Here is a 26410-nt window from a genome sequence, read left to right as displayed (position 1 = left end):
TCCTGGGGAAACCAGCCAGCTGAACACGGGAACGTACTCCCATGTGCTCTGAATGTGTTTACTTGTGCTCAGCCCCAGAATATCTTGCTCCCGTTTGATGCGGTTCATGACACACAGAGGGTGTTGATGTGCTGCTACATTCAACCAGGCAAATCACATCAGGAACGCAGCGTCCTGCTTTGGGAGCACAGCTGGCAGCGTTAGGCAGTGCAGTGCCCTTCTGGGCTTGGGAAACAGCTCCCACCCCTAAAGCAGTCCCTGGGGCCATGTGCGGGGGGCTCCTGTGCCCATCTCCTGGTGCCCACCACTCAGATGGTCACTGCTGTTCAGTCTGCCAGCATTGGGTCCCACAGGGAGCAGTGGCAGCTGATGTTGACCCTGCTGCTGACCTGCTGGCTTGTTCTTGAGTTTCCATGCCACTGCGTGCCCTGCAGAACAGGTTCTCAGGGGGCAAGGCCAAGGTTCAGCCAGTTGTCAGGCTGGTGGCTGACGCACCAGCCCAAACTGTGGCTGGCGGAGAGGCAGTGGTGCGTGCTGCTGATGGTGAGCTCTGCCAGCACGTGTGAGTGGGCTGGCCAGGATCACGGAGCTGGGGCTTGCCTCACCAAGCCTGTCCGTCCACAGCAAGGGCCCATTTCCTCTTATGTCTGCCCACAGTTGCCATATGATGACAGCTGCACTGACAGGCACAACAGCAAACAATGTCTCGGACAGTGGAGCTTAGTTTGCCAAAGTTGTGGAATGCAACTTGTGCAGCAGTGCTGAAATCTCCTATGGTGGGATTCATCTCTCCTGACTTTCCATTTTCAAAAGCTGATCTTGCTGCCTAGCCTTGTATCACAGCCACATCTGGAGTTCTTTTCATCTCACTTTAAAGTAAGTATCTACAATAGATCAGGCAACTTACACCTTTGGAAATACTTCTTTTTCCTCCTCTGACTATAAAGAAAAGGTGATTGACTGGCTCATCCCAAGGGGTCTGCACCAACTCCATGCTGCGCTGCCATGTAAGTGGATCTTATCATTTGTGTGTGACAATCACAAGAAATGTCATGCCCTCAAAACTCTTTGAATCCAACTTTAAAATATATTTATAGAAGCATTGATGGGAATTTTCTGGGTGTCTCATTTTGAGAAGTGTGCTCTGCCTTCTCTCCACATAGACAATGGGCTTGCAGTTACATTTCCAACAGACTTCTTCCACTTGGTGGCAAGCTGACAGCAATGACATATTAGGGGACCCATTGCTAATGCTCATATATATTTTTCCTCAATTTTCGTGATATGTTAAAAGCTGTCCAAAAGTAAGTTGTAATATGTGTAACTACAACTTTATTAGATGAATTCAATTCTGATTTGTTCTGGTCTATGAATCTAAGCGATTTAAAGTTGTCCCTTTCCTTTTTCTCTTTCTTTTCTCTTTCTTTTCTTCTCTTTTCTTTTCTTCTCTTTTCTTTTCTTCTCTTTTCTTTTCTTTTCTTTTCTTTTCTTTTCTTTTCTTTTCTTTTCTTTTCTTTTCTTTTCTTTTCTTTTCTTTTCTCTTCTCTTCTCTTCTCTTCTCTTCTCTTCTCTTCTCTTCTCTTCTCTTCTCTTCTCTTTTCTTTTCTTTTCTTTTCTTTTCTTTTCTTTTCTTTTCTCTTCTCTTCTCTTCTTTTCTTTTCTCTTCTTTCCTTTCCTTTCCTTTCCTTTCCTTTCCTTTCCTTTCCTTTCCTTTCCTTTCCTTTCCTTTCCTTTCCTTTCCTTTCCTTTCCTTTCCTTTCCTTTCCTTTCCTTTCCTTTCCTTTCCTTTCCTTTCCTTTCCTTTCCTTTCCTTTCCTTTCCTTTCCTTTCCTTTCCTTTCCTTTCCTTTCCTTTCCTTTCCTTTCCTTTCCTTTCCTTTCCTTTCCTTTCCTTTCCTTTCCTTTCCTCTCCTCTCCTCTCCTCTCCTCTCCTCTCCTCTCCTCTCCTCTCCTCTCCTCTCCTCTCCTCTCCTCTCCTCTCCTCTCCTCTCCTCTCCTCTCCTCTCCTCTCCTCTCCTCTCCTCTCCTCTCCTCTCCTCTCCTCTCCTCTCCTCTCCTCTCCTCTCCTCTCCTCTCCTCTCCTCTCCTCTCCTCTCCTCTCCTCTCCTCTCCTCTCCTCTCCTCTCCTCTCCTCTCCTTTCCTTCATTCTTTCTTTTCCTTCATTCTTTCTTTTCCTTCCTTCCTTCCTTCCTTCCTTCCTTCCTTCCTTCCTTCCTTCCTTCCTTCCTTCCTTCCTTCCTTCCTTCCTTCCTTCCTTCCTTCCTTCCTTCCTTCCTTCCTTCCTTCCTTCCTTCCTTCCTTCCTTCTTCTTGTTACTCACTGTTAGAAATAGGCTGGGTTTCAATCTCCTCACCATGTATCTTATTACATGCCATAGTATAAAGTCCAACCATCAAAAAGGAAAAGTCAAAACTTTATATGAAAAAAGTCAGAATAAATCAACAAGTACGTAATAATCACAGTAGATTCTGTAAAATCATATCAAGCATAATCCAATAGAAAATGCGAATATATCAGATGACGGTGTGCAGTTAATTTACTAAGCTTCAGGGGAAAGTGAAACCTTGCAAATTTATGGACTTTGTACATTTACAGTTTAATTTGGCTTTTGGGAGTAAATAATGCAGTTGCATGTATTTCAATGTGTCAGTTTAATCTTTAGCAAATTGCTTGACACATGCTGTCAAATTTTTATACTAAAAAGGCTAATCATACAAACATCAAACTCTTATGAAATTCAGGTGTTTACTTTTTGCTGGAAAGAAAGGTGGCACATTATTTTCCTTCTAGTTTGAGGTTACAGGAGTCAGAAAAAAACTTTTTTCTTTTTTCTTTTTTCTTTTTTCTTTTTTCTTTTTTCTTTTTTCTTTTTTCTTTTTTCTTTTTTCTTTTTTCTTTTTTCTTTTTTCTTTTTTTTCTCTTTTCTTTCCTGTATTTAGAAATCACTAGAGAAGAATGGTCCTTTATTTAGACAATAATCTGGTTCTGTAATTCAAGTTTCTGGCAAAAGAGAGCATCATGCTGTTACATGCAACTCGCTGACCAGAAACTCTGTTTCTTGAGAATCTGTTGCTAAAGACTGGAGTGACTTTCTAGGTCAGAATTTTTCTTTTGAGCTGGAAAGTTATGTAAAGAAGACAATGAGGAGATGGTTTTACACTCTGAGATGTGAGTGCCGATTTTCTATGTGGTTGGTTAACAGGTGGGAGCTGGGCTTTCTGTTTGGCCAGCCTGCAGCCAGCTTGGAGGGATAGCTGTGTCATCCTACACCTCCTGTTGACACCTGCAGGAACTGCCCATAGTTACAGTAAATAATCCTGGTTTCTAATAGGCAGGAGGTCTGTAATTGGAAGCGGTGATTTCCCGAGCGCATCCACTTCTCCTTGGGTCTCCATCAGGGCAGCCGTCTTCCAGCTCTGCATCAGCGTTGGGACAACCAAGGACCCCTATCAAAAGCTGGCTGATGGGAATGTGCAATTTATGTCCTCTTCAAGAGCTAAGCCATCCTTCACTATCTCTGCTGACCCTCATCAAAGGCACCAATAAGGATAGTGAGGCTGCAAGATGCTTGGGAAAACAGCCTGCTCTCTGAGATCCTCTACGTGAGCTGAGCCACTTCATGGTGGATGGCAAAGAGAACCATTTGGAGAGGCGCTTAAGCTGCATTAGTGTTTAGACAAAAAAAAAAAAAAAAAAAAAAAAGGTGGGGGGGGGAAGAATGACAACATAGGGACATAGGGTGGGAGGGAGAGAGAGGTGAGGGAGAAAACAAGTTATTCCTTCTGGGAGAGGCTGGTACCACTAGCATGCTGGCAGGTAGGCTGCCAAAGGAATGACAGTACAAGAAACCTGCCTTCTTTTGCAAAGTTTTTACATCAGTGACTGTGGGAAACTTTTGCAATCACCTTAAGAAGGAAATCCAAGGTTTAAAAAAATGTGGTGGAGTGCTCCACTTCTTTGAGTAGGCAGTGCTTCTGCTGTGACGTTGCACTGGCATCCAGCCTGAAAGCCCTAGGGCACAGGAAAGAAACAGCTTGACATGAAGTGGCACACAGTAAGTTCTTTTGCTGCCTCTCCCTGTCTCTGCCTCTCTTGTTGTGTGTCTCGTCCCACTCACTTCCTGCTTTCCATTTGGTGTTTGCTTACTTGTTAAGTAGCAGCACAGGACAGACCAGGGTTTGTGTACATCTTGGTGTCACTAGGATTGAAAGAGATTACATAAAGTGCAAAAAATAGAATTCTGCACATTAGATTTTTTTTTTTTGTTATTATTTTTTAATAATAATCATTGTGGACTTGGGGTTGTTTTATCTCTCTAGCAAAATTCTTTATTACCATTATTATTATTATTATTTAAACAGTCATGAATTAGATCTTGTATCATTCTTTTGGCTTCATTTAATTTTAGATGCTGCTAGTGTCCACAATTAACTGTTTTTTTACCTACAGATTTTTGTAGCGTGATCATGGAAAATGGTCATTAGGCATAAAAAAAGATGTGTTTATACAGTTTAACATTTTCTGTAAATCTAAGCCAGATTTTTAGGCTGGCAGCATGACATTAAATACTGTGAAAATAAAACCACGTCACTAGTCCAAATTCTGTTTATTTAACAGTCAAGTATTTCATAAAGTTAATCATCTGCAAAACACAAATCAATGAAGAATGCATTTGGTATACAGAACTTGTCTTTCAGCTACCATCCTGTAATGATTGAATTCAGGCTGAATTGCTGAATTCACCATACATTAATTATCTTTTTAATTTATTTTTTTTCTCCAATATTTTTTGATTTTTCAGCCACTACAGATGATTTAAAGAAGGTTAGATCCCTTTCATATAAAGTGGATCACTCTGAAATATCCATGTGTTTGCTCTCTGTAATTGCTTTTCCTGGATCCTACTGGAGTAGGATTTGGAAGTGAAAACTACAAAACTGAAGTGAGAGTGCTTATTGAGGCTTTATATCTTTATTAGGCAGTAGTGTCTATTTGTGATCAGTAGAAGTAACTTTTTGGGGGGTGACTGAGAGAGTTTTGGCCTCTGGGCATCTGTGGACTTGTATCAGGGAGTCCAAGTTACTCCTGGGTGTCTCATGCGGGAGAAATGCACATACCGGTGTAGCAGAGCAACCCTTGTGGGTCAGTCCTAGGAACACTGCCATGGCCTGGCAGCCCATGGGACCTAAAAGCCCTCATGACACCTGAATGGCCTCCACTTGGGGTTCAGCTGGCCTTCAGGTCCTGCAGGATAGGAAATTTGATAAGTTCCCAGAGGAATTAAACAGAGGGGAATATATAAGATATCGGTATTTAAGATATGACAGTAATATTTTTTTTCCAGACAGGAAGACCAACGTACGAGATCTAAAAGAGGAAAAACATGGACAAGACAATAACCACTGGCAAATTTAAAGACAGGCCACCCCTCCAGGACAGCAATGGCAGCGTGGTTCCTGCTAAGAGTGGGTGCCATAACTGTTCAAAGCTAAAGGTATGACGAGAAGCCCTTTCCACATTTTTTTTTTTTTTTAGAATTCTGAAAATGATCACCTGAAGATCTATCAAAATTCAGTTAATTGAGTGTGGTACTGTTTTACACTACATGTGTTGGAAACAGTGCTCTAGGGTGTTATTCCAAGCACACAGAAGTCAATAAATGTGTTCAGCAATTAAAAGATGAGGCTGTGTTTTACTAGTGAATCGATTAAATATTTGTTATAAGCATAGTGATAGTTCCTTAAGCATGTATATCTTTTCATCCATGTCTTTCAGAATAAGAGAAGTAGTAAGAGTAATGAACACATTCCATAGTCATAGAATCAATAACAAACAACTATGCTGCAAGTTTTTCCTAAGGAAGAAAACAGCTGAAGTAGTATGTGGTAGAAAGGTAAAAGGTACACACAGTCCATGTCAACATTTGTTTTCATTGTACTGGAAGAGGCTTTGGAGGCAGTCCTAAAAGTAAAATCTTCCGTTTCAATAAAAGCAAGGGAAGGAACCACTCCACAAAGAATTAGAAAACAAAGCATTGATTTTTCTGTTGCTGAGGCATTCAGCCATGCAGAAAAATTTATTGCTTTGCAAACTCAATTATTTTCTCTCTTCAGATATTTCTTGGAGCTCTAGCTTTTTCCTTTTTTGCCAAAGGACTTTCTGGAAGCTACATGAAGAGCATGTCCAGTCAAATTGAAAGGAGATTTGAAATCTCATCATCAATTGTTGGTATTATTGATGGCAGCTTTGAGTTAGGTATGCATACTCTTTATGAAAATGGAAAAATAACACTTCTAAATATATTCTCATTTTGTAATCTTACTAATTATCTCTCCTGATGACGCAGGTAACTTAATGGTAATGATATTGGTGAGCTACCTTGGACCAAGAGTTCATCGACCAAAAGTAATTGCTGTTGGATGTCTCATTATGTCATTAGGAGCATTTTTGTCAGTGATGCCTCAGTTCCTAATGGGACGGTAAATATGGAGAGTCTTGACATTGTGCATTAATTGAACTTGATCATATGAAGATTGTTTTTAATCATACATATGAATTAAAACCTTGACAATCATGGTTTCTTGCAGACAACAAGATGGTTTTAGTAGGTAGATTTTTTTTAGCATTGACTTTTGGGTTTTCTTTCCAAAATCAGACTTCCTTCAATCGGTAAATGAAAGAGGAACCTAAGGTTCTGGCTATGGAGCCTTATTTGTAATAAGGGATAAAGTAGGTTGAATTTTTCTCCAGAGGTAGATTATTTCTTTTACTATTATTAATGTTTACCTATTTTCATACTTCAATGAATTCTAGTGAGATCTTGATGGAAGAGGCTTCATTTTCCATGGTAGTTTTTCAGGCTGAGCTCTTTAAAATTACAAACGTATTTATCTATCTTCATTAACCTCAGGAGGGTTAAATATCTAAATACACCTTCAGATCTAAGCCATACTGCTTACACAACTGTCAAAAGCATTCATACCTCTCTAATCCTTCAACATCCTTACTGAATAGCAATTGATAATAAAGCTTCTCTGTCCCTCAAAAAATAAAGTAGTTTACCTTTGCTTGTAATTTATCTGCTCTTTAGCTCCAAGACCAATCTGTTATAAGATCACAGAAAGAATTATATCTGTGGAACACCATACAGAAAGTGGCCACAGTCAGTGCTCTGCTTGTGAAATAGCAGGGAACCTACACTGCAGGGGATAGCATGGGCTAGAAGCTGAACTAAGGAAATCTCTGATTTAAACCAAACTCACAGCTGAGTTCTGAAGATTACCTACTCTCTACAACACTCAGAAAAACCCAGTGGCCATGGGTACCTCAATGTCATCCATCAAAATGTTTAAAGTTACCAGTTGATTGTACAGTCAGAGGGAATATCTACTCCCCATTTATCCCAATGTAGCATTAATATACTCAAGCTGGCTTCAGTTTACTCAGCTATGATGTAGAAACTGGCTGTTTAAATACAAACTGCCACATGGGTTTTATGGCCTGCATTAATCTCTTTATAGACACAGATTGCTATTAGATCCTGAGCTTGCTATTTTTAAACTAACACAGATATCTCTTATGTTACACATCTGTCACATAGGTAAGAAACTGGGTGCAAGCATAGAAAAACAGCACTGTTGTATGTAGACTGATGTGGATATATTCTTCCTCAGTATTCCTTCTCCAGTATAACAAATGATCTCTTAAACCCTGGAATCAGCTTTTTGCCTCCTTAACTTAAGAAACTATTGGGGTTAGAAAGGTCACAGCATTTTGAAAAAGAGTCATTTTTCATCTTTTTTTTTTTTTTTTAATGAAAGTGCTCGAAATGGGTTGTCCGTCTACTTGGCCTTCACATAGCAGGATGCCCATGAACATAAGGCTCATACACACTTCCTGCAGAACAGATTCTTTCATGTGTCAGTTGTATTTTACACAGTTGTTTTCCAGTTATAATTATGAAAGGATAGCTGTTACCGTGGACAACTCTTCTACGAGTGTATCAGCTTGCTCCCCAGCATCCTCTGTGGGCCATCCAGTCTCAGATACTACAGAAACACCTAACACAATGAAAAATTCAGGTAAGCAAAAGCTCTGATTCTGGATACCTCATTATATACATCCTCTTTTCCCTTCCAGTGCTTGTCCCCACCTCATACGCCCTTTTTTTATAACAAATATAAGAGCAAAACATAAGAGCTGGAAACCATAATATATACAAACTCACACCACCATGGCCATGAAAAACATATTTTATGTTATTTTTCTGTTGCAATAACAGAATAATAATTATGTTCACAGAAATGTAAATATTTATGACCTGCAGGATGTGAGAAAACATCAAATTCCTACCTGTGGCTCTTTGTGTTGATGGGGAATCTTTTACGTGGAATTGGGGAAGCACCAGTTATGCCACTGGGGGTTTCATATATTGATGATTTTTCTAAAGAAGAAAACTCTGCATTCTACATAGGTAATATACATATGAGTGATTTTTATGCTTATAATTCTTTTCTCTAACATTTCTATAGCCAAGCAAATACTGACCAAAAAAAAAAAAAAATCTATCATTCTGCTCTATTCTGGACAGTTCTGTGGTGTATAGAGACAAAAAAGCAATGCAGAAAAGATCTCATCTTTGTCTTTGAAGGATATTTCTTGGATGCTCCTTTTGCTTTCTTTCAGTTGCTTCTGCTACAAGTGCCAGCTTTCTCTGTGATAAAGAGAAACTTTGTTATATACTAACTTCTCTGAAATGAGAAATCATACCTTCCTTAGCTGGCATATCACTTTTAGTACCACAGCTTCAGAGAATAAATTATTCTTAATCATCATTCCACAGATGAGAGAATTATCCTTCATTGCAGTAATGCAAACATGCACTTCAGAAGTTTTTACCTGACTTTTCGAATTTTACAAGCAGCACACTTCCTAATGAAAGCTTTTTATAGTCATTAGTTACCTAAGGAAAAAACAAACAAACAAACACCTTGCCAGGGTGTTGTAACAAATTCCTTTGAATAGGGATTTTGTTTTTGTTTTGATGGAAGATACTTATTGCCCAAGACAGAAAGACTTACGCCCATGCTAATTAATTTATTGCCAAATTGATTTAATACCTTGATATCTGACTGGGGGTGCATGAAACTGATCCCTGAAATGAGCTTGGTGAAGTTGAAACAATCATAGAAATGGCAAGACAGTTTCAGGAAGTAATGCTACAGTGCTAGGCCATTGAAGATGGCTTTTGAGAAGAGGTTATCTGCAGGTTGCAGAAACGGAAGTATTGTGAAGAGAACTGACAGATTCAGAAGTTACACTCAGGAATTATCCAAAATACTTGTAATCGCCTCTGAGATTCTGACTAAATTGACTGATTGACTGAAAAGATGAAATTGGTAATTGACAATCATAAAACTAGATTTACCATATAAAGGAACAGAAAAGTAAAAAATATGCTTTTTAGAGCAATCTTACAGAACTTAATAGAGATAATATCTTGGGTATAGAAGTCTATGAGACAGGAAATTGATTCTTTTTTCCTTAGGAAATTCTATAGTTTTCAGGTTGAGTTTTACAGAATCATTTAATTTATGTAGTTCTACCAGGAGGAGGTACCACCAACATGGTCCTGAGCTGGTACAATGTACCAATGTACTCTGCATACAGTCCTGAGAAGCTCTTCTGCATAGGGCACTGCTTAGTACGACTAAAAAGTATAATGATCTGTCTCCACATGCCACTGACATTCATCAGGAGACAGAAATACTGGGATCGTTTTTGTGGAGGCCAGCTGCTCTAACTGAGTGGTTACTTCATAAATACTTTCCCACACCAAACACTTAATTTATTCAGATATTTTACAGTCTTCAGATGTTTCACTTCTCTTTAGGTGCTCATAGAATTGCCAATATATGTGTATATATATATATATATACACACTTACATATACGTATACATATAGCATCATATATGATATATATGAGGATCTGGCCTATAAATATAAGCTTTCAATAACCATTTAAAAAAAAAAAATCTGATTTACTCAAACATAAATGATAGTATGGTTAATTAAGGGACAGTATCCACCATATTTATCATGCAAGAGGAAAAATACTCAAAGTTATTTAATGAGATGTACTCCACCTTCATAGTTTTCTCACCAATGCAAGGTTTGAATTAACAAAATTTCATCACTGAATTGAGCACTAGCATATAATCATGTATCTACTAAACCCACAACTTCATTAAAAACACATCTAAAGCCAACATATGATGTAAATTTTAAAAACAGTTCAAGGTTCTATGCTATAATTACTCATCAATACAAGGGCTTGGCTAAGCTATATCAATGTGCAGGAGCTGAATAACTGATATGTTTACATGATTTACTGTTTGTTTAGTTTGTTTACTAATTACAAAGGATATAGACAAAAATATGGTAGGAAAATATCACAGTGAACTTATTTGGCTTTTTCTCATCACAATACAAACAAATTACCTTACTTAAGTTACTTTTGAATTTAAAGGTTATGCAGGAGTGAAGTTAATCTAAAAACTTTATATATGCAAAATTATTGCACACAAAGTTTCTTAGTCTATCTGATAACTTACAGTATCTTAAAGAAAAAAGCTGCACAACACCTGTCCAGGCCATTGCTACATGTGTGCTGTTTTTTTAATCTCCCTCTCCCTCTTCCTTTCCCTCTCCCTCTCCTCTTCTCTTCTCAGACAAGCAGGTGTCCACATCTGCCCAGCATGCTCTTCACTCTTCTGTGTTGCTCCCTTCTGTTGCAGGCCTGGTGAGGTCCTCAGGGATGTTTGGGCCAACCCTGGGCTTCCTGCTTGGATCTTTCTGTGCCAGCCTCTGGGTCGATATTGGCATTGCGGATATCGGTAAGAGTCAGTGCATCAAATGTATGTAGGAACCTAACACGCTAGGAAGCACACTCCCAGTTTACTGCTCCAAAAAGGGGGGCTCTCCAGAGGGTTTTCCTACCCAAAATCTGATGTTATTTCTATTTTAGTATCTGCAGTGCTATAGCATGACTGTGATAGATCTTGCTTTAAGCCCTCACCCTCACTGCAGAAACATTTTAGGCCTCTTTACATGCTGGCACATGCCCTTTCTGCACCGTTGCTGAGTAACTGAGAACAAGTGAGCAAATTAAAGGCTGTCCCCACATTAGAACAGTGGAAGGCCTTTGCTCATGTTATTTTTGATGGCAAAAAATATGTTCTCCTAAAAAGCGTGCACCAAAGATTCTGATGAAACCTCATTTCCTTGTTCAAATCACACTCATGTCTCTAATCCCAGGGAAAATCTGAGTAACATCAAGGAAAAACTGTTAAGTTTGAGAATGGAAGAAAGAGGAAAGGAGGAAATTGAGAAAGGGAGGTTCTCTTCCAGTGGTGAATGGGTCTCTTGCTGTCACTTGTCCCCACAGAAAGTGCTGGAAGATTGCAGCACAGAAATGCCACCAAGGGTCCAGATGGAGACAATGGCGTGTCTTATGCTTGGCATCCTGGGACTGATTTGACACAGGCTGCATTTCAGTTCTTCATGTGAAATATAAATACCCCTGTTCTGGTGTTTAAATAATACATGTAAGGACACATATAGACAATTTAATTGCTCTGCATGATATCTAATCTCTTTTCCTGTCTGTTTTATAGATGCCATTAGCATAAATCCCAAGGATACCCGCTGGGTTGGTGCCTGGTGGCTTGGATTGCTTATCTGTGGAGCAGTCAACTTCATTGCTTCATTGCCTTTCTGGTTTCTGCCTTACTCCTTACTGAAAGAAGGAGAAGAGCAAAATCTGAAGATTAGTCATCTGCCTGTTCAAGATCACTGTAAAATAGACCCCTCAGTTCAGCCACAATTGAAGTTCTCTGAGGCAGTAAAAGGTGAAGATTATTGCCCAAATGTTAGCATGAGAATTCTCTCTCGGGGTCCATTTTGAACTGAGTATGGGTTTGCGCAATCCTCTGCACAATGCAAGTTTCTGCAATGCAAATAATGGACACAAATGCTCTCTCTCATTTGTTATATTATTAACAATATTAATTATTAATGTTATTAATATTAATTGATAAAGGTGTGTTTCAGTCACAGTTTAAAGATGTTTTAAAGCTGTTTTTATATCAGACATCTGGAAAAAGGTCATGTTGTTGCATTGAGCATTTTCTCATTTCAACCCAGTAGCAGTCAAACAGCTATAATCATTAGAGGGAGAAAACATCCCATCCTTCATTAATGAGCAATCCGCAGCTGGCGGGTTACTGCTTTCCCATGACCAAAAAATGTGAAGGAAACAAGGGGCTAAGTACTACCTTATCAGCTGAAGAGTTCTCACTAAATCCATGGTTCTGATGTATGATCTCAGTGATGCTGAGTTAACCTAGTACAGGCAAAACCAGACCCAACTACACATTGCTGTACTCAGTCCCCAGAGGGTTTATTTGCATGTATGCATGTGTGTGAATTCATTTGGTGGTAGTTCACTTCCCAGAGAAGTGCTCTGACGTGATCTTTTAGGCAAATGTGCCAGCAGCCAGATGGAAAGGTTCTTGCCTTTGGCTGAGCCTTTTTCTGAATACAGAAAACTGTGTACCTGCATAAGGGGCTTTCATACATTTTGTGGAGGCTCATGCTTTTAGGCAACAACCTTTTTGCCTGGTATATAATAGGGAATCTTAATGTTCCTCTAGGGAAGCTATCCTGTACAGGCATTGGTTTTCAGACTTGCAAGCCACTGGTGAACAGTCCTGTCACATACAAGATAATCTAGAATTTCTGATTCCCAGTCCTGCATCCACCATGCCTTGCTGCGTCATGCAGTACTAATTCTGTAAGTCATGTGCTGGCAATGGGGAAAACTCTCACTTGAGCAAACGTGCTTTGACAGGCATAGAATTATAACCTTCAAGACAGACACTAATTAAATTAGTCTTATTATCTATAGGATGACAAAAATACCTCTTCTCTGTGTTTAGCAGGGTGTACAGCATATATCTCTCCATTACAGATTTCCTACCAACTTTGAAGAAGCTGTTTGGAAATCCAGTTTTCCTGGTATATGTGTTCCTCACCATTCTGCAGTACAATTCTCTTGTTGGGTTGATAACCTATGAGACAAAGTTTATGGAACAGCAATTTAATGTATCAGTGGCAAGAGCAATCTTTTTAGTTGGTAGGTACCTGCCTTTACTTTTAAATTCCAATATTAAAAAGGAAGTTTTCTTAGCTATTTTGTATCCCTTTTAGGAGGACCTTCTTTGAACTTTTATGGTGAGCAAAAAGTACATAGAAATTTATTAATTTTCTACTATGTTTTGAAACTGGATGTTAATTTTAGTGCTAATTTTCCTCATCTACCCAGTTTAGTTAGCTAGAGGGTTATTAGAACTGGAATGATATATATATATATTTTTTTGGCTGAAGCCTTTTTAAAAGAATGAGGTTGGGTTTATGCTCTTGGGACCAAAAAACCTACACAAAATGAAACTAAATACCAACTAAAAGAAAAAAAAAAGTATAATTTAGAAAATTTCTAATGACACTTCTGATCATCTTTTTCAGAATAAAACTTTTGTATAAATACTCTTCAGTTTTCATTACAAATATAAATATTATATACAACAGGGAACCAAACTGTAAAATTCCAGGTCATTTCATTCAGCTCAAAACTCTTCTTCTATTTTCTGGTTCCCTCAAAAATAAGTTCTTTGTAGTGTTCTAATAAATAAATAAATAAATAAATAAAAATGCAGAAATTATATTAATCTTAAAGTGATGGATTAATATGATCTCTTAACATGGCAAGATACCGGGGTATTTGAGGACATTGCAGAACTTGCATTACATTACATGAATCTGAAGGCAATTTTCTTTGCTGTGGGTCAGCGACAAAAGTGGGAAGAACTCTATTTTTCCTGTCTTGTTTTGGATTACATTTTCCAAAAAAAAAAAAAAAAAAAAAAAAAAAGCAAAAAAAAAAAAAAAGCATGACAGACCAAACAACAAACCAACCAAAAAAACACTGAGGAAAAAAATAAACCCCTCACAATAAAACCTTGCAAAAACTCTCTGGCATCTAAGTACTGGAACTGGAGTTTGTGAAGTGCTGAACCGATTAACTCTCTCTCAGAGCAAGATGGAACCTGATGCAAAACCAGACAGAGATTTCTTTCATGTTCTGCTCTGGGGATTTTTTTGGTAACTGTCAGGAAGTGTAAGGCTTTACCTTAGATGAAGAAATACTCATGAGCTAAGATATTTGTATTATTTACTCCAGTTTCTACCAGGCACCTGTTTAGAATTTCTTACATCAGTATGCATACAAACAACAGAGTAATAAAGGGTAGGAAATTCCACACTGGGCTTTTAAAATTCAAAAGAAAATGAAGAAAAAAGCTAAATTGTTTACAGGTAATAAAAATTCCTAGAACCTCAAAGGATCTGTCCAAAAAAAGGTCAGTATCCGATTTTTTTGGAAACTACCAGTACCTGACACTTATTCTAAAAACGGTCTATCCAAGTGACAACAGTTTACATCTTTCTGTTATTTTTTCTTTACAGGTGTGATACTGTTGCCCATCACAATCCTGGGGATGTTTCTAGGAGGCTATCTGATCAAGAAATTCAAACTTGACATAACTGGAATAACAAAGTTTGCATGCATCTCCTTTATAGTAGCATATCTATTAAACCTGTTGTACTTTACATGCAGTTGTGAGGTGCTCCAGCTGGCTGGTCTGACAGTGCCCTACTCTGGGTTCGTATTCCCTTTGGTTTGTGTTGGCCGTGTTTTGTTCCATGATTGTTACCTGCCTCATGCAGAACATGGTACAGACACTTAGTAGTCTTCCTCTACTCTCATAATCTAATCTGGTTTTACAATCCAAACTAATCTGGATAACAAACCTTCTAATCTAGGAAACATTTGAATTTGAATTTGGATTATACACGGCCTTACTGTTGATTTACTGTAGCATATTGCTACCCACTCTTGCATAAAATATAAGCATATATGTACAGTCTGTTTGAAAGAATTAATTTTCATTGAAATTGAAGTGTATTAGGTCACCTGCTTTTGTCAGTCAGTGTGATTTCAACTACAGTGGAGCTGCTGTGATTATACATGTATCACTTTATTGCTCCTTTGCTGGTGATACAAGAAAATCCTCTCTGCTTAAACAGAAATGTGAGAATGAAATGATACCTAGTGCTGAGGATATGAAGAATATCCTGATTTTCTTTTTGAAATGTCATTTAAACTGGATGTCTATTTTTCTAAAGTGTTTATTGAATTATATTGTCAGTATACCCTTGAATGCTGGCAGATTTCTAATTAAGATGCAATTTAATTTTTTATAGTCTATTTCAAAACTTTAATTTAAAGTTGGTCCCCTGCTACAACATAGGGAGCAGGAGCTAAAAAGAGTGTGGAAAATGGCTTCACCAAAGGCCCCCCCAATAGCTTTGCCTCTAGAAGGGATCATCCTCTAGATCAGTAGTTACTGACCTGCACAGGTATTCAGTTTCCATCCTCTCTTGGTACCTGGAGCTGCCAACCTGCCTGTGTCCATCTTTTCAGCTGAGAAGTAGAAAATTGTTATGGCAGGATGGTGTGCTGCCCACAGAAATGTTTCCCCTCCCTCACCAGGATTGTGGCCATGCATCCTGGAGAATATTTTGCTGACCCCAGCAGCTTGCCACAATTGACTACTGTTTAAGTTTAGCTCAGTCAGGTCCAACAAATTTCAAGGGATTTAAAAGGATTAAACCAAATCCAGCAGGGCTTGATAGATTTTCAATTCAGACAGAAACTCAGGCCTGTGTTTTTTGAAACTAAGCCTATGTTGAGGGAAATACCTAGGTATCTTGACAAACCTGAAACCTAGGTCAGCTCCAAGGATAGTTACATAAAAGATGTCAGAGGTTTATCCAGTGGAGATAGCTGTGGTTGAGCACATCATCTGATACTGCAGAGTGAGTTAAAGAATAAGCAGAAACATCAAGGCAGTGAATACTGAAAGAGCAATTACAGATTCCCCAGGCGAACTGTTAGTGGAGAATTTATCATGTGACATGATTGTTCTGGTTAGTATGGAGTTACATACCTCTTTACCAACTTAAAAAACTACACAATTATTTTCCTTTCTAAAGGACTTAAGAGAAATGTGGACCACTTGAGGTATGTTTTGGATTGACAGGCAGGAAGAAAACGCAAAATTTCAACACTTTGAATAGGGAATCATTTTAAAGCAGGGGTTATTTGTGGACAGTGGTCTCCCAACACTTTCTGAAAATTGAGCTCTGCTACCATGCCCTTAGAACTTCTGGCCACTTTTTACATTCTCAGTTCTAGTTGTCATCCACTTAGTTTAGCTCCTTGGAGCCTGAATTTGGTGTTTCTCACAGAAATGTTAATAAAGGTGGAAGACACAGAGGTCCATGATATGCTACTGCAAGAAATTAGATCTGATAAGAAACTGTGTTCAAGCCTGATCCAGGTGCAGGGCTGTTGCTGAACACAGAGCTGATGTGGAAGCAGCACTTCCCACTCAGACCCATGCAACTTTCATTGCCACTACCCAGCTCTGACTCAGTGAACAACTATCAAGGATATCTTGCTGTTATATTTTTTATGTAGTTTTGTTTTGTCACTTCTAGCATGGTATGATCTCTACTGCTAGGAGAAAGCAAGGCCAGTCTACATGGTTTAGTGGGTGACATGGATAGTAGGGTGATGGTTGGACCAGATGATCTTTTCCAACCCTAATGATTCTATGATACAAGTGATAAGAGATTTTAGATATGATTTTGTTATCCTTGGGAAGAACTTTCAAACGAAAAAGTAATATCAAATATTCACTTCCAGTCAAAAAATACCTAGTTTTCAAGTTCCATACCCTTTCAGCAACAATCCAGAAAAATGCTATTGGAGGATGAAAAATACCAAGAGAACTTTGGTTTAGCTTAAATTAACTTTGCCTCCATACAACAACTTCACAGTTATCTAGATGGTAGCAGATATCTGTCCTTGTTGATTGCTTCACTTTCTACTCACTTTTCCTGCTTGCTCCCTGATGTTTTCTTAGAATATTTAATTCTACTAAATAATTATTTTATTTCTTTCTGTTTTCCTCCAGATTGAAACAACTTTCCTCCCCCAAAAACAGCTTCATGGCCAGTTGCAATGCCGATTGCAGCTGTGAGGTGGATCAGTGGGATCCTGTATGTGGGGACAATGGGATCACTTACATGACGGCCTGTTTTGCGGGATGTACATCATCAACTGGGACAGGAAAGAATATGGTAAATGTATAGACAAATGATTACACAGATAACTAGATTTCTCAATCCATTATTTTTTGACTTTGTGATTGAGAAATCCTGTAGAAACAGTTGTCCATTCTGTACTGTTTAACCTTGTAGTAGAAACTGAGTGTGTGTAAGGTTGCAGGTTGGGTATTTAAAAGAATTGTGGTGAGGTAAGTGAGCTACTCAGAGAAGACATGAAACATCAGACTTGACTTACATTTCTTGAATGCTTTTAATTTTATTTCATTTAATATATATATATATATTCTCAGCAAGATGACCATAATTTTGTCTTTAAGTTTCTCAGTAGATCTCTTACTGTGTAGATACAACACAGCTAAGAGGGGATTGCTTTAGACCAGACTTTTACTGGTCTGGTCACTACACCAGCTAAGTCCTCTAGTGTCAACTCATTTGAGGCAGACCTGCATAAAATTGTGCTTGCTGGTTTCACAAACTTATAAACCATGTTGGAATTTCCTGCTTTCCTGACATGTTGTAGCTCAGGAAAGAAGGCAATAACTCTAAATTGTACAATCAAGAGACCTATTTTTACATTTGGCTATTTTGTTCAGTGCATCACCATCAAAGAGATTTCCAGCACTCCTAAAAATCCTGCTTTGGCAAGACCAACAGAAACAGTAGGTTTGCAGAAGTCTCAAGGTACCCAGCCAGACATTTGAAATCCAGGCTGTTGCAAGAGATGGGATTATCCTTTTCCAATTCTTAGATAAATTGTTTTTAAGTAAGGTACCATCATTTTAATTTCAGTCAATAGGCCATAGCCATATGATCATCCTCAAGAGCACAGCAGACCCAGGGATCTATTAGAGGAACATTTTGTATGAGCATTATTTAGTTCACCCTAGGCCAAACTGGCTGGTTTGGCTCAGATCAAGAGTACAGAGCAGTTTGTTGTGCTTGATGTAGAGAGGCCCCATTGGGACTGCTTGTTGGAGGCATAAAAAGCATCTGGGACTAGATTACTACTACTACCCCAGCTGGGTTTGGATATGGTAGGGCCAAAGCCTTAGAAAATGGTTTGCCCTTAAGCAGACTACAATGGAAAGACGTGGCATGTATGTATATTAATGTAAGTACCAATTAAATTGCCACTGTATGGACAGGTATCTGCTTCATTTAGAGTTTTGCTGCCCTTATAATTGCTTTTTACTACTTTTTGGCTGCAGTTTATGACTCTAAAAACTGATCAGTGTTATCAGATCATGTGAAAGGTCCTGGCCTGCTCCAGTGAACAGCTGACTAGGTTAGCCTTGGCCCTTGCTGAAGACGAATGCTTACTATATCCAGGTAGCTGAACTAAAGTCTTTTGCTACACCAGCAAACTTGAAGAAGTTTTACATTGGAAGAAAAATACATAGAAACCAACCTCAGGTATGAAATTTATGGACAGAAACAATATCTAAAGAAATATTTAATTTATAGCAGAATCCTAGTCTGAGCCTAGGTGCCAAACGGCAGTAAATTAATCATGCTGTATCTGCTAAAAAGCAGCCCTTAAGCGAGGGCTTAAAGCAGTGAAAAAAAAAGAAGAAAATTGTCATATTACTTGTGTGCAAATGATCATGTCTTCTGCCAGAAGCAGAATTGCCCTAATTTAACAACACTGAAATAGACAGGCAACATTTTCAGGCTCATATTCATAGCCATATCCTTTTGCTTCATTCACTTCAGGGGAATTGGCTATCTAACCCATGCCTCCTGCTAACTTAAAAAACATGAAACAGCCCACACTCAATCCAGCATCAAATGCTGTTTTGGATACATAACGATATAGATCATAGAATCATAGAATGGCTTGCGTTGGAAGGGAGGTTAAAGACCTCCAACCTCCCTGCCATGGGCAGGGACACCTCCCACTAGATCAGCTTGCCCAAAGCCCCATCCAGCCTGGCCTTGAACACTTCCAGGGATGGGGCATCTACAGCTTCTCTGAGCAACCTGTGCCAGTGCCTCATCACACTGAGTGAAGAATTTCTTTCTTGTATCTAATCTAAATCTACCCTCCTTTAGTTTAAAGCCATTGCCCCTTGTCCTGTTGCTACGTTCCCTGAGAGTCCCTCTCCTACTTTTCTGTAGGCCCCCTTTAGGCACTGGAAGGCCTCTATAAGGTCTCCCCAGAGTCTTCTCTTCTCCAGGCTGAACAAACCCAAAAATCTCAGCATATCTTCATAGGAGAGGTGTTCCAGCCCTCTGATCAGCCTTATGGTCCTTCTCTGGACTCACTCCAACATCTCCATGTCCTTCTTGTGCTGGGGGACCCAGAGCTGAAAGCTGTACTCCAGGTGGGGACTCATGAGAGTGGAGTAAAGGGGGAGAACAGATATCCATGACTGCTTTATTGGGTCTGTATCTATATAATTTTAATTTTACTTATATGCTTCATTGGATCCCTGAGCAGAATGGCTGGATAGCAATTCACACCTGAATTTTATAGCTTTCACCCATCTTTAGCTTACACAGCACGCCTTCAGTCCTAGCAACGGCATGGATGAAATTAGAATCACAGTTGTTTTGTGTCTTTGGAGCAGTGTGGCATAGCTGGAGCATACCAATGAACTTGGCCATCAGTCTGCAGAGATGATTGGGGGGTCCTTTAAGCATATCCTTTAAGCATAAACAACAGTCTGCCTGTTATGGAGAAATATAGATACTAAAATAGTTTTGAGTCACTAAATTCTGATTAAATGTTTTTTTCTCCATCTTCTCCTTTCAGGTGTTTCACAATTGCAGCTGTGTGGAAGCACAAGGACATGGACTTGGCAATTCTGCAGTTTTGGGACAATGCCAAAGAGAGAGCTGTACCAAAGCATTTCCCTATTTTTTAGCATTACAGACTGCATGTGCATTTATTTTAGCCTTAGGAGGCACTCCTACATACATGATTATGTTTAGGTGAAATACTTTACCTTACCTTGACCATAAAGCTTGGGGAAAAAGAAACAGAATATAGTATCTACCATTTGATTTGTATTGTGAGGAATGGTATGCTGACTAAACTGGGGCTGTGTGTCTTTAGCTGTTCTCTGAAACCTATCACTTAATTCCAATTTAAGGTTGAATAGATACTTTGGTGATGGAGTGGGTAAAGCCTTACATTGACTGCAAACAGTACATTTCACTTCCAATGACAGGGATGTGTTTAATAGAGCAACGAAATTGAAATAAGTGTGATGCTAAGCCATGTCCAAGGTGACTATACTGTTCACATTACTCAAGAGAAAAACATTCACCTTTGTTAAGCTTTGTTGCCTCAGAATGTTTCATGTGTTGTGAGAAGCCTCCCATTTTATTTCAAGCTGGTACAAACAGAACTATTTCAGCAGCAATCATTTTTATTTTTATTCCTTCAATTGTAAAGCAGCGCTGCTATTTTACTCTCAGAAACAAACAAACAAACAAACAAACAAACAAACAAAAAAACCCCACAATGTTCTCTGCCTTTCGTATGAAAGTTTCTTTCAAGTTATACTCATGGGTGAATAGCAATCATCAGTACTCAGTGCACACGATTAACTGCCTCTTTGTCCTAAGCTGCTGATTATTCTGCAGTATTTTTTGTTGTAGACATTCTTACTCCTTACCTGGATTATGGACAAGGGTAACTTTGCTGGAGAAGTTTCCACAATACTGTGTGTAGCGAGAAGCCATTAATGTTAATGTTGAAAAGATGATCTACTGATTCAGTGTAAGCCCCAGCTGGGGAAATAGGCTGGCCATAGCAAGCCCCATACCTGCTCCTATGCCAGCTTGGTACTCCCTGCTGCTTTTTGTAAATTGTTCTAGTTCATCTGATGGACACAGGCTCTGTCTCCACTGGTAGGAATGAGGTGCTTTTACAGCCAGGTGACTCAAGTTTGCTTGTCCTGTAAAATGCTAGAAACAGAGATGGATTTTATTTGTATGTAGCTAGCAAGGACTGCACCTTCACCACTGAGTGGTACAGCCCCTTTTCTAAAGCAAAGACTGCCTCCTGGAGCTTAATTTCTGGACATAAACTATCTACTTATAATTGGTTCACTTCAATTTTCCTGTGCATCCTCTCCCCAAAACCTTTGGAATTTGCTCTCCTTTGGTTCAAGAGAGGTTTCTGTAAATACTCCCATCTATTTCAATGGGAGTTCATCCACTGAAATCAACATGAGGCTCAACACATAATCTGTAACTTTGGTGAATGTTTTTAACTACTGTTGAATAAGATTCACTAGGTTAGCCACATTACTCTTGCAGTGGAGCATGTGCAGATATTCACAGCATGGCCATTTTTGTAGCTATTTTATTCTACTGCTCCCCAAAAAATCAAAACAATGTATTATTTTTTGTCTCCTTTTTAGATCTGTTTCACCAGACCTGAAATCCTTTGCTGTTGGGATTGAAACTTTAGGTGGTAGAGTACTAGGTAAACTTCATTTCCTTGTATCATTCAAGTAGGCAGTAAGATAGACCCAAGTTAGCTGTTCCAAATGAGAACAAAAGAAATTTTTGAAGAATATTATTTGTAAGCAGAAAATGCATTTCAAAATGTTTGGAGGAGCTTGCTACGTGTTTCCTGGTATGTAATTACATAGTATGATTATCTCTCCAGATTTTTTTTTCTATGCAGTGAAGGAATCAGTCAGGGAAAGGACAGTGCATTATACATTCTTCCTTCCTTCCTTCCTTCCTTCCTTCCTTCCTTCCTTCCTTCCTTCCTTCCTTCCTTCCTTCCTTCCTTCCTTCCTTCCTTCCTTCCTTCCTTCCTTCCTTCCTTCCTTCCTTCCTTCCTTCCTTCCTTCCTTCCTTCCTTCCTTTTTGGACACATCTACCTGAGCATGATTAGTCCAGATATCCTTAACACCTATGCTCCCTTTGGTTGACCATTTTTCATTTACAGCTATCATGTACTCTATTATTTTCTTTGCAATTTTTAGTTAATTTTTAGTTACAATAAATAATCCTCGCAGATTTCAGTGACATAGTCTGCCACGCATCTAGCAAACCTTGCCTTATCTTCACTTTCGTCATGACTTTTGAAACCTTCCCCATGCAGACAAACCCAAGTAGTCACTTGTATCTCTCTCCTAATATCACATTTTTGCTGAATGCTGCAGAGGATCAATCTTATGATTTTACAAAAAAGTTTTCATAAGAAATTCAAGTTATACATGAAAGCTTGCTGATTACATTAAAGCATTATAACCGTATAAAATGATTCTTTCCGTAATACATAAGTAACACAGTTAATAACATAATAACGTACTTGGTTATGATCATGGGCTTAATTTGAGCTCTTTGCACTAAGCTAGTTATTTTTAACTTGCAAACTGCTGCATAATACCTGAATAGATACATTAGTGTACGCAGATATTCATGTATTGTGACATGTAATTCCATACCAAGGACTAAAAATTAGATTGTATTATTTCTTTAAACAACAGCAGTTATAATTGTAATAAAAATATCATTAAAATGGAACTACTAACATTTCCCACACCCATATAATCTTCCACCTGTTCAACCTACCCTTTAGGTATTTGCTTAAACAATTTCATAGGTCTTATGATCTCAAAGTCAGTGCAGGATTTTTAGTCCCATTTTATGCAGCTATAATTCAGAAACCCTGAGTTTAATTTCCTCATTTCTTTGCTATGACATTGAACTCTATGATCTGCCATGTGTGAGATCATGTAATAAGATTTTATTTGCAGGAGGACTTCCAGCTCCTATTTACTTTGGTGCCTTGATAGATGAGACCTGCTTGAAATGGGGGACAAAAAGCTGCGGGGGATCTGGGTCCTGCCGAGTGTATGACACAAAAGCATTCAGGTAAGGTAAAATCTTCAGTAAGGGACTGGGAATTTGGCTTTTGAGGCAGCTTTGACCAGCAAAGACCAAAGTATATTTTGCATGTATGAATTGTCAATAAACAGATTAGGATCCTAAAGCACCATAACTCTATATTTTGACTAATCCTTAATAAATCAAATAAGCCACGTACTTTTGATCAAATGTAACACATGGCATTGCTGTGCACTCCCTTACATCACCATATTAGTTCCCTTAATGGACCATTAGTTCACTGCATAATTCTGCAACACTTTGGCTTTTTGGAAGACCAAATGTCTGTAGAGTAAGCGTAATACTGAGAATGCTCTTCCTCATCCCTCATTTCTCTGTTTCCTAATGTATAAAACACTTCACAAAATCCACTTGAAGAGGCAACACAAACAGCTGCTGGTGCACTGAATGCAGAACTGCATGCTTCCCTTTAGGGGCTGGAGGAAGGCTGGGACAGCCTGCACTATTCCTCATGTCCCTACACTAAAATGTAACCATCTGCTGAATGGAAGAACTCTTCAGAGAACAAACATCTCTGCTAGGAGTATAGACCAGATTAGGGACTGCCTGGGGCTGAAAATCATGAGTTTTTGTTTGTTTGTTTTTTATTATTTTTTTATTCCCCAAAATGTGGAAAGAGACATGGCTGAGAATAAATGGTTTTGCCTAAATGTGTTTGGTATCACTCAGAAGTGGCAAGTACTAATAACATAAATGTATTTTGTCTTTTTTTTTAAGAAATGTGTATCTTGGTCTCATTGCTGGATTACGGGCAGGATGCTCTCTCTTATACATAGTGCTCTTTGTTTTAATAATGAGACGCTTCAAACCAGATGACAAGGAGACGACAGATATTAAAAATGCAGAAAGACCAACCAGCAAAGAACCAGCTACAGTGAACAAAAAAGAAATTCTTCCTGGTGCACAAACTTCAGAGGAGAGTGAAGAAACTTATATGTGAAAAACAAACAAGACCTCTCCCCAACTCTGCCTATGTTTCAGTTTTTCTAAGCACAACGGAGTCTGATTACTGACTTCAACAGCTGGTTTACATTTGGAGGTTCAAAAAATATCCTTGAAACTTTGGCCTTTAAGCTGATTTATTTTATTCTCATATTGTCCCCATCTGAAACAATAGAGTGAAAATATTTTCAAAATCTGGGGGAACTCTCCAACTTTGCACTCTCAGCTCTCTTCTAGATTGCCCGTAGGACTGACCAAAATTTTTCCAGTATAATAAGTTTGATTATAATTGAAAAATTAAAAAGAAGAAATCTTCAATAATTTTTTTTTTTTTTTTTTTTTTAACCATCTGTATTTTAAGTCCTCTTGTTCTGCATTTAGTCCTATGACTCTACATGGCTAATCAAGTTACACCTGACCAGTTGTTCTGATGGCCTTTGCTGTGCATTTCATGGTTAGTGCTCCTTGTTACAGGCTTGGTTCAATAGCCCATGCTCAGGTGAGAGCCCCAGGGCTGTCAGTGAGCATCTGAACAAGAACTGCAGGGTCTGGCTTGAACACATTAAACAATCACAATGGATTGCAAGAGAAAGAAAGTAGTACATTAATTTTGCAGTACATTTCAGTGTTGAGTTAAACTTACTCTGAACTGATGCAATAAATGGATATGTCTTAAAGTTACGTTTCTTTGATTTGTTTGTGTGTGTGTGTGTGTATGTTTGCATGTAAGGGTATTTTTATTTTTATTTTTTTATGGCCACTGCATTTATGCCACATGTATATAGATTTCCTTCCATGTTCTGTGGAACTGCCAGCTAGCCTTGAAATAAAGTGCTGAAAGCTTGCAAATTCACAACTTTCCATGGACAGACTAGTCTAGAGAGAAATTTTAATAAAGGATGCTTCCAACAGTGATTACTGTAAGAAACAGTGTGTAAAAATACTTAGTATGTGATATTTCATTAGAAGTCCTCATGGCGTAGCTTCACAATGGGAGCAAATATGCCTTGATAAGAACACTGTAGTTTGTGTCTCCATCCTCACAGCCACTTTGGTTTCTTTTCTAAAGGGTGTATCTCTGCTCCCTGAAATCCTGTGTACAACCTTAAAACTAGGAAACAAGCTTCCTTTCCTAATCTTCAGTTTTCTTGGGACATGGAAGGAAGCACTGCACAAATATAAAGAAACTCTACCCATGCCTTATTTGAGAAAACAACAGAGCAGAGGACTGAAGAAAGGGACTACAGATGAAATGTTCTTCTCAGCTTCGAATTTCTACCACCAGCTCCATTTACGTGAATGCATGGGAATGGGGGAAGGGTTGATGTGGTGCTCACTGAAAGCAAGTTCTTCAGATCCTAGCTTTGGGCTTGAAGTTGTATGCATTTTATTGCTAAAGACAACAGCCAGCATATACAGACATTGTGTATTTTATTATCAGAACTCTGATTACAAACTGCCAGCAGAAATGAGGAAGGAGAGTCTGTTATAACAGAGCAGAAATGAAAACTTCTCTAGTATAGATGATACCAACACCGTGTCTAGGCCTGGAAATAAATAAAGAAAAATCTAAGTTCCAGAAACCACTGGAATTTTTCCGAAGAGGAAATAATGATGTATCTCCTTCTGCAAAAAATGTTTTAACGTTGAACAAATATATTGGCAGTTCTAGAAGTACTCTTGATCTGAGCTAGGCATATAGATTCAGTCAGGTGACTCATGCTAACATCATCTCCCTTTTAATTCTGTTGTCTGGGTATTTATTTCTGTACACTGTTTTTATATATATATATATATATATATTTTTTTTTTTATGAAAGCATCTTTTGCACCTATTGTTTGATTTTCCCAGGAGGAAATGTTTTAGCAAGAGTGCGTTGATAATTGATGTCAGACTAGAAATGAGATTCTGGTCAAATCCAGTGATTCATGTCCAGATATTTATACCAGCTGCAGCTTGATGCGATTTTTTTCAGATAAGACAACATCATTTCTCATAACAAATCAGTAATAGTATAAACACTACCGTTTGTAGTATTAATTGATCCTCTGGCTCAGTATACACCCAACTCTCAGTCAGTAGCACTTGCCAACCTTTCCAACATGCATTGTTTATGTGCCACTGTGTCACTTTACTGTGAAGAACAGGTAGAAGTTTCTTCAGGGAAAGGTTTGTTCTTCAACATGCAATTGGCCTCTGTCATGCCAAGCAATGATCTGGTCCTTCATTTTTGCTGAATTTCTCTTTTGATTTTCACCATTTTTCTTATTTTTTTA

At 38.6% G+C, this 26410-nt stretch overlaps 1 protein-coding gene across 6 annotated transcripts; it reads left to right on the top strand.

Moving 5' to 3' along the window:
- Positions 1 to 314: 314 nt before the first annotated feature.
- On the top strand, positions 315 to 25894 carry LOC311436654 (solute carrier organic anion transporter family member 1C1-like). Of its 6 annotated transcripts, none has more exons than XM_084519013.1 (15): positions 315 to 876; positions 5345 to 5494; positions 6114 to 6255; positions 6347 to 6479; positions 7951 to 8081; positions 8327 to 8473; positions 10798 to 10896; positions 11677 to 11910; positions 13032 to 13196; positions 14585 to 14780; positions 17161 to 17326; positions 20070 to 20248; positions 21688 to 21752; positions 23041 to 23158; positions 23909 to 24791. In XM_084519013.1, the coding sequence occupies exons 2-15, from the start codon at positions 5384 to 5386 to the stop codon at positions 24129 to 24131; spliced, it is 2109 nt and encodes a 702-aa protein (XP_084375139.1). In that variant the 5' UTR covers positions 315 to 876; positions 5345 to 5383; the 3' UTR covers positions 24132 to 24791. The 6 variants fall into 6 exon arrangements, with proteins under 6 accessions (XP_084375139.1, XP_084375143.1, XP_084375138.1 ...); XM_084519017.1 differs by lacking the exons at positions 315 to 876; positions 23909 to 24791 and adding exons at positions 3939 to 4054; positions 25203 to 25894; XM_084519012.1 differs by lacking the exon at positions 315 to 876 and adding an exon at positions 3941 to 4054.
- The last annotated feature ends 516 nt before the right edge of the window (positions 25895 to 26410 follow it).

The sequence above is a fragment of the Aythya ferina genome (assembly GCF_964211825.1).
Source record: "Aythya ferina genome assembly, chromosome: 1".
NCBI lineage: Eukaryota > Metazoa > Chordata > Aves > Anseriformes > Anatidae > Aythya > Aythya ferina.
This window is presented reverse-complemented; position numbering and strand designations above follow the sequence as displayed.